The sequence below is a fragment of the Panthera leo genome, chromosome E1 (genome assembly GCF_018350215.1).
Source record: "Panthera leo isolate Ple1 chromosome E1, P.leo_Ple1_pat1.1, whole genome shotgun sequence".
Taxonomy (NCBI): Eukaryota; Metazoa; Chordata; class Mammalia; order Carnivora; family Felidae; genus Panthera; species Panthera leo.
This window is the reverse complement of record NC_056692.1, coordinates 41020887-41032852: the sequence shown is the minus strand read 5'-3', so window position 1 is coordinate 41032852 and position 11966 is coordinate 41020887. Positions and strand designations below refer to the sequence as shown.

The following is an 11966-nucleotide window of genomic DNA, read 5'->3' as shown; positions in this document are numbered from 1 at the left end:
GCATATGCTCTGTCTGTGTATACCACACACATATGTGTATGTGAAAATCCTAGTTATAAAAACATCTCAAGGAGCTAGGGATTTGGCTGAAGGCCTAAGGTGTTTCTTGTCATGATCAGGTTCAAGGTGGGAGGTATGTGAATGGGAAACCCTAAGTCATTACCAGGGAAACTGTGCGAGGGAGGATCCAATGTCCCACACAGTGGCAAGAGACACTAACCTTATGTCAGAGGAGAGGAGCTGGTCCCCCCCGACTCCAGTTCCTAAAAAACACCTAGCACTTTCCTTCCAGTTCCCTCAGCTTCTAATCAACTAATCAAAAGAAAGAAAAAAACACAAAGCCCAAGACACAGGAGGGAAAGGGCAGGGAGAGAAAACACAAATATTCTTGTGCTGATATCCTGCACACACAAACCTGGAGTTCTCCAGAAATTAGGACAGGTCGGGTGTAGGGTATTAGGGAAGGAAATAGAAGAGTTCCTGAGGCCTGAAAAAAGAGGTAAACACGTCACAGAACTACATGAGAGTTTCATTAGACTCTAACTAAAAACAGAGAGAGGTGTGATTACTATTTCCAGCCAGTTTCCCCATCACGATAGTCATGTAACAAACCAAGGCAATGTCGGTCTTGAGCCAGACTCACAGAGTCCCCTGGCCCTGGCCCTGGCCTCAGTACAGTGTCTCTGCATTGCTGCTCCGGGGCCGTTTGATCTTCTCGATATTTTTCAGGATCATGTCATGTAGAGTGACCTGGGAGAAAAGGTCAGAAAATCACACATTTATTCCACCCCAACTTCCCAAGGAAACAAGATACCAACCACAAATCCCTAAGCAATCATACGCATAATCCCAATCTCACTCACCGGAATGCAAATTCAGGGTGGCCACCTCCCCTCTCTAATACCCACACACGGGATTCCCGGGTACTTCCCAGGACCCAAGTGTCTAGCAACAACTAACATTTACTGAGCACCTAATGTACTAACAATTACACTGGGTCTTTGATGTGTTATTTCACTCATTTTTTAAAAAATGTTTATTTTTGAGAGAGTGAGAGACATAGTGTGAGCAGGGGGAGGGGCAGAGAGAGAGAGGGAGACACAGAATCCAAAGCAGGCTCCAGGCTCCGAGCTATCAGCACAGAACTCAACGCAGGGCTCAAACCAATGAACTGCGAGATCACAACCTGAGTCAAAGTCAAGACACTTAACCGAATGAGCCACCCAGGCGCCCCTATTTCACTCACTTTTAAAAACCACCTGGGCGCTGTAGATACTCTAAGTTTCATCTTAGAGATGAAGAAACTGGAGTTTTAGGTTCAACAACCTGCCCAAGGCCACAGATTACAGGAAGAATTGGTTCTGAACCTAAGCCTGTCTGACTCTAATGCCCGTATCTTCACGCCTACACTGCACTGCACTCCCTGCTGTCCAAAGAGAAAGGGGGCCCCCAGCTACGTGCTCCCAAAGATTTCATGGTTCTCAACACTCAGTTGATGAGAATTTATCCTACTCATTTTATCGTACTCCATCCCCTGTCTTGACCCCCAGAGCACAGCAAGAAAATGATCCCCAGAACTAATAGCCAGGGTGACCGTGGGCAGTCAGATAATATGTCAGGCTACTTACATATTGATTCCTTAACTCTGATATGATGAGTCGAAGGCTGATATATTCTTTCTCATCAATCTCTGTCACGGTGCGGCGATAGTCCTCCTGAAAGGAGGGCAGAGAACAGGCTAGTTCCCGACGCCAGACTGCGCACAGGCAGCTCTTGCCCAGAAACGGTCTCCCTCTCCTTCCACTTCCACCCTCAGACCCCCAAACCCTTACTTACCACATGGGGATATTTAGCTATTTTAGAAACCAATTTGGCTCTTGTAATATAATATCTGGAAGGAGAGAGAAGAGGAGGAAGCTGCAGGAGACCCTGGACAGTGCTTGCCACATCACCAGTCCCTGATTCCTGGGCCAGGCCCAAGCAGCCCTACCTAGAAATCTGGTCCAGATAAGATGCAGCTTCACTCTCAACAGTTCTTAGTTCTGCAACTGTCTCCTCCTAAAAAAAACCAAGTGGGTCAAGTCACTTCCAAGTCACCCAGAGAGCAGACCAAAGGGAAAGGGAAAACAGGCAAAGCAGGGGAAAGGAAAGTAAACCTCCTAAACCTTCCTCTCCAGTTTGTAATACGAGCACATTACCTGAATGGACACCCCAAAGTTGTTCCCATCTTCTATCCTAGGAATCAGGAGCTGTACCCACATTTTGACCTGGAGGGTGAGGGGACCAAAATACATATGATAAATAATACAGTATATAAATGAGGACCCTTGCCTTTTCTGCTGAAGCCATGAAAGTATACAATTCATGCCGCTAGGGCCACATGTCAGAAGCACAAGAGCCAAGAAACTTAATGTGCCAACCCCCCTATAACCTCCATGCCTCCCAATGCACATCCAACATTTTTCAGTTCAAGCCAGGCTATTTGGGTCTGGGGCTATGGGGTCAGCCCATAGGTCACAAGCCCCCGCCTCACCGTATTGCATTTCTCAATCAGCAGCCGGATCTCAGGTTTCACTTTCTCAATAATGTCCACCAGCTGCTGGTTGCTTTTTAGCATCCCATTGGGCATCACAAACACCTTGGTTCCTGGCAGGGACACGAAGGTCAAATGCTTGGGGTAGGGAGGACATTAACACCCCCCACCTTTCTCTCTTCTTCCCAAACCCATGAGATGCTATGACCTCTGCCTTTTATCTATCACAACCCTATCTGCAAACCATGACACCACCAAGAGAATCAAAAAGAGAAAATGTACGTATTAGCGAAGGAGTGTCTAAAGTATAACCAAAGTCTGAAGAATAAAGAAATTAAAATATGCTCTAAAGATTTAATGTACCAATATTACTAAGGAAGAGAAAATAACACAAAACTGGGACTTCTGTGAAAAATCTGAGATGTGCAGCCACTTCTAATCTCTCTCCCTTGGCAGTCCACACTACATTAAACCCTCTCTGTTTATTGGGAAATTAGGTTTTGGGTGCTAAATAATGATTATGTTTGGAGAATCTGAGAATGCTAACTCTGAAAAATAAAATCTGATTCTATCTCCTGACCAGGAGACCACCAGACCCAATCCTCCTGCTCAGGTTGCTAGCCAGGGAGTGGGTAAGGTGGGGCAGGCTCTTACCTTGGAAGGCCTCTTCACACTCATCCAGCCTTCGCTTCTTGTAAGTGGGCTAAGGACACAGAGACGGGAATTAGCCTGCTCTTGACATACCCCCATCACAAGTCACCCTTCAAGCAAGTCCAATCCCTTCTTTGGCCCCATAAGTTGTTTTATTAATTTATGCACAATTTACTAAGCACACACAAGGCTTTAAGAAAACATTCTTGCCACAAAACAACTTACACTTTTTCCTTTCAAATAACACATTAAGCAATTAGGGGAGGGGGTGGATACTATACACAACAGGGAAAATGAACCATTAAATGCAAGATGAGGATAATTAAGGGAATATGTACAAATCTTCTGCTTCCACAAAGAAGCACAATATTCAATCAACAAACATGTATTTAGCACTTAATACATGTAGCAGGTACAGTACTAAGTGTTGGGGATACAGATGATTAAGACAGTTTCTGCTTTCCAGAATTGCAAGCTCTATCGATGAGACAGTAATTCAAACAACAATACAGTGTTATCAGTGTTATTTTAAAATGTGAACGAACAACTTGACAAGCGCTAGGTGCTAAAGATGCAGGGGCAAAGACAGGGACTACAATTCTATAGCAAGAACTACACATCCTGTAAACAATGCTCAAGACATTCGGATGGGTAAGAAAAATCTTGCTTAGAGCCAGAGGGACAGACCAGATAACTTGAGGGAACCTGTAGCTATTAGTCCTATTTGGAACTCACTCCAGGACAGTGGAGCATTAGGTTATACACTTCATGCTATAAATGAAAATTAGGGTTGAAAAGGGGTGTACTGGAATCATCATGTCTGTAAGAGCCCTTGTTCCTAGATCCGAATCCTGCTGTCTCCTCGTACATGTTCAAACTGACCAGGAAATAGAGAACAGAGAATAGAGAACCTATTGCTCCAGAATACAAAGAAAAACACAGGACACTCACACCGTCCAGTCCATCGTGGCTATTGGTGAGAAGAATGGGGTCAGGGACTGGGAGATTCATGTCTGAGTGGATCTGAGTTAGGTCATGGATGTTTAGGATTGGTTCCTGAAAGAGAGACACCCACCCCCAAAACAACATTAGTCTTTTCAAAATGAACAAAGAAGTATTTCATTTGAAGGGCAAGAAATGAGAGTGTTTTACAGTACAAAACAAAACAGAATCAACACATGATTTGTCCCACTTGACAGAAAGACCAGTGCCAAAAAAATTGGGGAATCAGAAGAAAATAAAAGGGTCTCTCACCTTCAAAAAACTATCAAGTTCTAACAACTTCTTTGGGAAAAAATTTGCCACCAAGTCTTCTGCCTACAGATGAAGGAAAATACAGCTCAATTAATAATTGTGGGATGGTCTCTCTCTACAGATCTCTTCTTTGGAAACTCCCAACTACCAACCAACACTTATGTTTCTGTTTATTGTACTCACCTCACTTGTGATCCGCTCCCTGAAAGAATCAACCTAAAATTAACAAAGAGAGCAATTCAGTAACAGCCAAGTCAGTACCTGGCCAATAGAGGTAAGGGCAGGATGGGAAAACCCAAATCCAGCTGTCTTCCCCTCACCTTGTAATTGTAATGAGAAGCTGAGAGGCCCCCAGACTGTAAATACTTTATTTTTTTGAGGATCCATTTCTCCATCTCGGAGAGGGAAGCGGGGCTTAAGAGCAGCACCCACCTGTCTTCCCTCCCACCCTCCCTCCAGTGTCTGAAGCTGTCTGAATTTGAGAGCAAACAAAAGACAGGTAGAGAGGGGAGGTGTGAGCTCACAAACGTGCCATCCCCATCCAGACCCAGCCTTTGATACCAGGCAGGCCTGACGCCAAGGGTAGGGGGAGAGCAGCGGTAGCATCCGGAGGCGGGGGGGACGTTTCTGGGCTGGGGGACTTCCAGCTGTCACTGGCCTACAGTGCTGAGTCCACCACGTGTCCGCGGAGGTCTCCCAGGGGCTCTCCACCACCAGACGCGGTTTAGAAGGCCACCCTATAATATCCTCTCCCCCGGTGCCATCTCTGGGAGTGGGGGGCTGGGCTGAGCCGAGCGGAAGCTCAGAGCTGGTGTCCCCAGGGAGACAAAGACGCCATGGGGAGTGGGGAGCCGGTCAGACTGCTCGGAGATCGAAGCGAGGGGTAAGGAGGCCCGGACCGGTGCCGCTACCTTGAGCTTCACTTCCTGATCCACCTTCAGCAACGAGGCCATGGCCGGGCCGGGCCGTGTCCGCTCCACTGGAGACCGGAGGCGCTGTGGGCTCCGGGGAGGGGGTCAGAGGGACGGGAGGAATCTCGGCTGTTCTAGGGACTCGGCCGCCCTCGCTGGCTCACTCACTGCTCGCTTGCACCCTCCCTCCGTGCCGTCCGCCCGCCCGCCTGCTGCCTGCTGCCTGCTCGCTCTCTCGCTCGCCCTCCCGGCTTTCGCCGCTCACGCCGGAAGTTACGTCACAGCCAATCGCCGGGACTCCGGCGAGGATGAGCACGTGCTCTGCGCAGCCGCGCTGAGGTCTAGCTCTGGACGCGGCGGGCTGGAGTCTTATCTCCCGGCTTCCTGAGCGGGTAAGGGTGAAGAAGTGGGGAGGGCGGCAGAAGGTAGTTTGCCGAAAACTGAACATTAGAGACACTCGAGTACTGTTTGACCCTCTGTCGGCTCGGCACTCGCCTTCACCGAAGGGACCTTCTGAACCGCAGCCGCCTCGAGGACAGGACGGACAACGCCGTCGCGCCCCAGTGACGTGGGACCGAGGAAGCCGGCGGTCCCGGCGCTGGGCTCGGGGGTTCTAGTCTGTGACTCTTGCTGCCTCCTCCCGTCGGCCCAAGCTCTAGTGTTAGGCTAGAGCCAACTGAAGACAAGTTCTGTTGTACCAGGCTTCCCCGCCTTTCTCCGCCACTTACTCTCATACACTTCCAGACCTCAGAGAACAGCTGCCTGCCTGATGGGCAAGTTGGCGCCCAGAGTCGGGCAGTGCTTGTCCAAGGCTACACAGTGTTTCCAGTAAATCCTGGACCAGAACCCAGATCTCCTGACTTCCACGACAAACGCCATATCCATTCTCCTAATAAAAGGCAGAGACCGTATCTCTTCACTCATCCATTCATTCGGTCTGTCTCTTAACATTGGTTCTTTCACTCAATAAAGTAGAAGACACTGCACTAGGCCGTGGGACAGCGTTGTCCCGGAGCCTAGAAATAATGTTCTTTATATAATTAAAATTAGATAGTAGCCACATTAAAAAGTAAAACAGGTGAAAGTAATTTTGATCAGTGCTTCAACCCAGTTTATCCAAACATCATTTTAACATGTCATCAATATAAAAATATGAATGAGATCTTATACACTCTTTTCTCATGCTAAGTCTTCGAAATCCAGTATGAGTTTTATACATACTGTACATCTCAGTTCAGAGGTGCCACACTCCTGTATTGAAAAGCACATCTCTGGGACATCAAAGGTAAACAAGCGTCAAGTTCTCTGGCCTCCTGGGTCTTAATACTGGGGAAAGACATTAGAAAATAACCTGACAACATAATTGCAAAATATGGTAAATATTAGGAAACAAGTGACTGACATAGAGAACACCAGGGGTCTATTTTACGTAGAATGGCCAAGGACAGCCTCTCAGATGGTGTGACAAGGGAGGATCTAGAGGATGTAAAGGGTTTAACTGGGGAAGAGTGAGGGGAAGAGGCTCTGAAGGTACAAGGTACTTAGAGATGCAGCACAGGCAAATGCCCTGGGGAGGGGAAGAGGTTGTTCTGTTGAAGAAATTGAAAGACTCCTTAGTGAATTGCGGGTGGGAGTGGGGTGGCAGGATTGTTAGGAAAACACTTTGGATTAAGTGCAAAGGCAGGTCGTCTGATTTACATTTTGGGGTCATTCTGGCCGTTCAGCATTATTCCTGGGCAGGCCAGGAATAATGTGGGAAGCACAAGAGAGATGGTGGGAATACGCGGTTAAATGAAGTGCCACTGACTGGGGTCTTCAGAATCAGACCTAGCTGCAGATCCCACCCCAACTCCTTACTAACTGATATTTTGGGGAAGATGACTGAAACGCTGAGTCTCAAATCCCCCATCCGTAAAATGGAATTTTGGTAACAAATAAATAATATGTAACTCCGTGTTTGTGAATATTGGAAATTAGAAATATGTAAAAGAACTAGCACAGGGGCGCCTGGGTGGCGCAGTCGGTTAGGCGTCCGACTTCAGCTCAGGTCACGATCTCGCGGTCCGTGAGTTCGAGCCCCGCGTCGGGCTCTGGGCTGATGGCTCAGAGCCTGGAGCCTGCTTCTGATTCTGTGTCTCCCTCTCTCTCTGCCCCTCCCCCGTTCATGCTCTGTCTCTATCTCAAAAATAAATAAACGTTAAAAAAAAAAAGAAAGAAAGAAAGCCCGTGGCAATTAAAAAAAAAGAAAAAAGAACTAGCACAGTGTCTGAACACAAGGCAGGCAGCAGATAAATAGCAGCCAGCAGTCGGATATGCTACCTGCTAGTGCTTAGCATGAAGAGGTTACTCCTTAAACTATATAATTATTATCATCCCTGCTTCCAAACTCAAAGTCCTTTTCCATTTCTTCCAGACTACATACGACATAGCCCATACTGCCGATCTTGCTTATTAACGTCTGCTAGTTTTCTCTCTTTTACCTCTGCTTTTTGTTAACACTTTGCACCTGGTAACTTTTGAACTCTGATCTGGAACCTCAGGAATCCTTTCCCAAATCAACTTCATCCTATGGTAAGTATGCCATTGCCCTGCATTTCTTTCAGAATCAGTAACTTTAAGTTGAAAACTTAATATGTTTGTGCTTGTCGAAATATGACTTTGTTCTCAAATAATTGTATTTTGTCTTCAGATAGGTTGTAAGAAGATGGATACAGGGTACACATTCCTTCTTTATTTCCCTTCCTCTCCTATCCAAATGTTTTATGTAATACTCCACTCATTTTTTATTTATTTATTCAGCGAACAGTTGTCGAGGGCACCACTATATTTAACAAACCGTTCATTCTTGGTGCTTGTGAATCAAACGTGATCACCGATGACTGGTCTCACCTTAAATTCATGTTCACAGATCTCAAATGGGTGCACAACACTGCCTGAGAGCCTACTACATGCTCTTGACAAGTTTACTCTCCCACACTGCAAAGTCATTTCCCTAATCATTTATCACCCCTCCCTCCCCCATCTCCACTGAGTACATAATGTATGATTCCATTTACATGATGTTCAAAACAACTAATCTATGGTGTTTTAGAACTGAGGGTATTGTTTACCCTTGGGGTGAGTAGCAACTGGAAGGGGACATGGGGGAGGGGAGTCGAGGGACAGTTACATGGGTGTGTTCATTTGTGAAAATTCATTGAGTTGTACATTTAGGATTTTTGTCCTTTTCTATATGTGTTTTATACTTCAGTACACAGTTTTGTTTGTTTTAAGTATGCCAGATGGAGAAAACAAGGAAGATGGTGGTGGGGTTGGAGGACCGTAGGCTAGTCTCGTCTTTTTTTCTTTTTTTAATGTTTATTTATTTTGAGAGAGAGAGAGAGAGACAGAGACAGAGTGTGAGCAGAGGAGGGACAGAGAGGGAGACACAGAATCCGAAGCAGGCTCCAGACTCCAAGCTGTCAGCACGGAGCCTGACGCGGGGCTTGAACTCATGAACCGTGAGATCATGACCCGAGCCGAAGATGGACGCTTAACCGACTGAGCCACCCAGGCACCCCCACATCCATCTTTGTATCCAGATTGTCCCTTTTTAAAGGACATCAGTCAAATTGGATTAGGGCCCAACCTAATGACCTGATTGACTTGATCATCAGCAAAGACCCTATTTCCAAATCAGGCCATATTCACAGGTACTGGGGGGTTAGGACTTGAACACATTTTGTGGGGACACAATTCCACCCTTAATACCTACCATTACCGATCATCTTATTTGTTTATAAGTTTACTGTCAAATTCTCTCCTCCAGAATATAAACTACTAGAACAGTTCATTAGTGTATCCTTACAGAGGTAGAAGAGTAACTAGCACATAGTAGGTCCTCAATAAATATTTATTGAATTGATGACTTAGGGTACTGTTTTTTGAGAGACAGTACATAAGCGGTAGAGGGAGAGAGAATCTTAATCAGGCCCCAGGCCCAGTGCAGAGCCCAACGTGGAGCTTGGTCTCACAACTGTGAGATCATGACCCGAGCCAAAATCAAGACTCTGATGTTCAACCACATGAGCCACCCAGGCACCCCAATGACAGTGTATTTTGTCCATTATTGACAATCCCTCAAGCATTATGCATGCTGACTGTCACATATTCCCCAAGCAGCAGGGCACAGGCACTTTACTAAGTGCCAGGCATTGCTCTTTGTGTTTAATATTAGTAGTTTATTTAATCATCACATCACTCTATGTGACATATACTATTATTCTCATTTTATAAATCAGAAAACAAGGCACAGAGCAGTTGAACAACTTGTTCAAGGTCAGAGCTGGGGAATGACAAAGATAGGTTTTGAACCCAGGCAGTCTAGACTTCTAAGTCCCTAGTTGTAATCTCTATATGCTCTTCTCTGTTTTTTTTTTAGTTTTTTAAAAAAATATTTATTATTGAGAGACAGAGCAAGACATGAGCATGGGAAGGGCGGACAGAGGAGGAGACACAGAACCGGAAGCAGGCTCCAGGCTCTGAGCTGTCAGCACAGAGCCCGACACGGGGCCAGAACCCACTAACTGGGAGATCATGACCTGAGCCGGAGTCGGATGCCCAACCGACTGAGCCACCCAGGTGTCCCTATGCTCTTGGCTTTAAAAGCTCATTACATCTCTGGACCTTTCTGAGATGGTGTTGGTGGCAGCCAAGCAGGAAGAAATGTAGAACTATGAACCGGCCAAACCAGGCCAAGGTGAGAATTCTTTGGGGATGATTCCATTCACCTCCTCCAGGTTGTGTATGTGTTGGAGGGGAGGGGGTGTCATGCTGAAAGACCCAAGAGGAAAAAGGTTGTAATCTCTAATTAGTTAGCAATACCAGGAGAAGAGCAATCTAGTCCCACACATTGCATCTAATACCAGTTATAGAAAGGTCACATACACTTAAAATAATAGGAAAGTTATTTCTGGAAGTGGGAACAACTGTCTTTTTTTTTTAATAGAATTTAATTTTAACATTTATTTATTTATTTATTTATTTATTTATTTATTTATTTAGTACAACCTTCTAAGCAATATAAGTCACCAAGAAAAAAAGGAAAGATTTGATTTCATAAAACTTTGAAACTTTTCCACATCTGGAAAACACCTTAATAGACCCTTCACACAGATTGATGAAAAATATTGAGAAAAATATTAAGGGCCTAGCAGATAAATGAGCCAAAGGATGGAAACAGAAAATTCACAAAAGAGGAACTCCTACAGCAAGCCAGTATATACAAGTAACAGATGATGCCAATTAAAATGACAGGCAAGTGCCATTTTTTAGCCCATGTTCCTCAGATATATGATACCTAATACTGGCCAACACATCGTGAAACAGGCTCTCTCATTCTGGAGGCAGAATGTAATTATGTGCAACCTTTTTTGAAAGCAATTGCTAATGTTAATCAGTAGACATGGAATAGCCATGCTCCTTTAATTCAGAAATCCCAATTGTGAGACCCTATCACAAGGCATCAGTCAGCTCTTCATGGCAGCATGAATGTAACCACCAAAACTGGAAGCGATGGAAATTTCCAGCAAAAAAGAAACACATTGGGGTGCCTGGGTGGCTCAGTCAGTTGAGCGTCTGACTTCGGCTCAGGTCGTGATCTCACGGTCTGTGAGTTCGAGCCCCGGGTCGGGCTCTGTGCTGACAGCTCGGAGCCTGGAGCCTGTTTCAGATTCTGTGTCTCCCTCTCTCTCTGCCCCTCCCCCGCTCATGCTCTGTCTCTCTCTCTCTCTCTCTCTCTCTGTCAAAAATAAATAAACATTAAAATTAAAAAAAATACATTAAGGTCACTCATTGGATGTAATGCAGCCATGAGAATGACAACTATGAAAATTATGTAGCAAAATGAAAAATAATATATAATGTTAAATTTTAAGGTTTAAAATTTTTTTAAATTTATTTTTGAGAGAGAGACAGAGAGAGAGAGACAGAGTATGAGTGGGGGAGGGGCATAAAGAGAGGGAGATATGGAATCCAAAGCAGACTCCAGGCTCTGAGCTGTCAGCACAGAACCCGACGTGGGGCTCAAAAGTGTGAACTGCCATATCATGACCTGAGCCAAAGCTGGACGCTTAACTGACTGAGCCACCCAGGCACCCCTAAAGTTTGTTTTTTTTTTTTTTTTTTTTGAGAGAGAGAGAGAGAGAGAGACAGAGAGAGAGAGAGAGAAGGGGAGGGGCAGAGAGAGAGGGAGAGAGAGAATCCCATGCAGGTTCTGCGATGTCAGCACAGAGCCCAATGCAGGGCTCGAACCCATGAACCCTGAGATCATGACCTGAGCTGAAATCAAGAGTCGGACACTTAGCTGACTGAGCCACCCAGGTGCCCCTGTAATGTTAAATTTTAAAAGCAGGATACAAAAATTGCAGATAGGTTATAAGTACAAATACAACTGTGTTAAAATCCATAGGAAAAACACACCTTAATGGAGAATATAAAAAATAATAACTTCTTGTATTTGTTATATTATCTTTCTATAAAGGTTTGATTTTGTTGTAAATGAATTACAGGCTTATTGTGGAAAACAAAACAAAACAAAACCCAGCAATACAAACTTGCATTAAGTAGAAGAAAAAGTC

General features: G+C 45.2%; 1 protein-coding gene across 2 annotated transcripts; it reads right to left on the bottom strand.

The window, feature by feature from the left end:
- Positions 1-508: 508 nt before the first annotated feature.
- On the bottom strand, positions 509-5617 carry PSME3 (proteasome activator subunit 3). 2 transcript variants are annotated; one of them, XM_042915562.1, is made up of 11 exons: positions 5350-5617; positions 4622-4654; positions 4439-4501; positions 4136-4240; positions 3188-3236; positions 2534-2646; positions 2199-2267; positions 1991-2058; positions 1837-1891; positions 1629-1715; positions 509-750 (listed from the first exon to the last, which is right to left on the bottom strand). In XM_042915562.1, the coding sequence occupies exons 1-11, from the start codon at positions 5389-5391 to the stop codon at positions 670-672; spliced, it is 765 nt and encodes a 254-aa protein (XP_042771496.1). In that variant the 5' UTR covers positions 5392-5617; the 3' UTR covers positions 509-669. The 2 variants fall into 2 exon arrangements, with proteins under 2 accessions (XP_042771496.1, XP_042771495.1); XM_042915561.1 differs by lacking the exon at positions 5350-5617 and adding an exon at positions 4759-4885.
- Positions 5618-11966: the final 6349 nt, after the last annotated feature.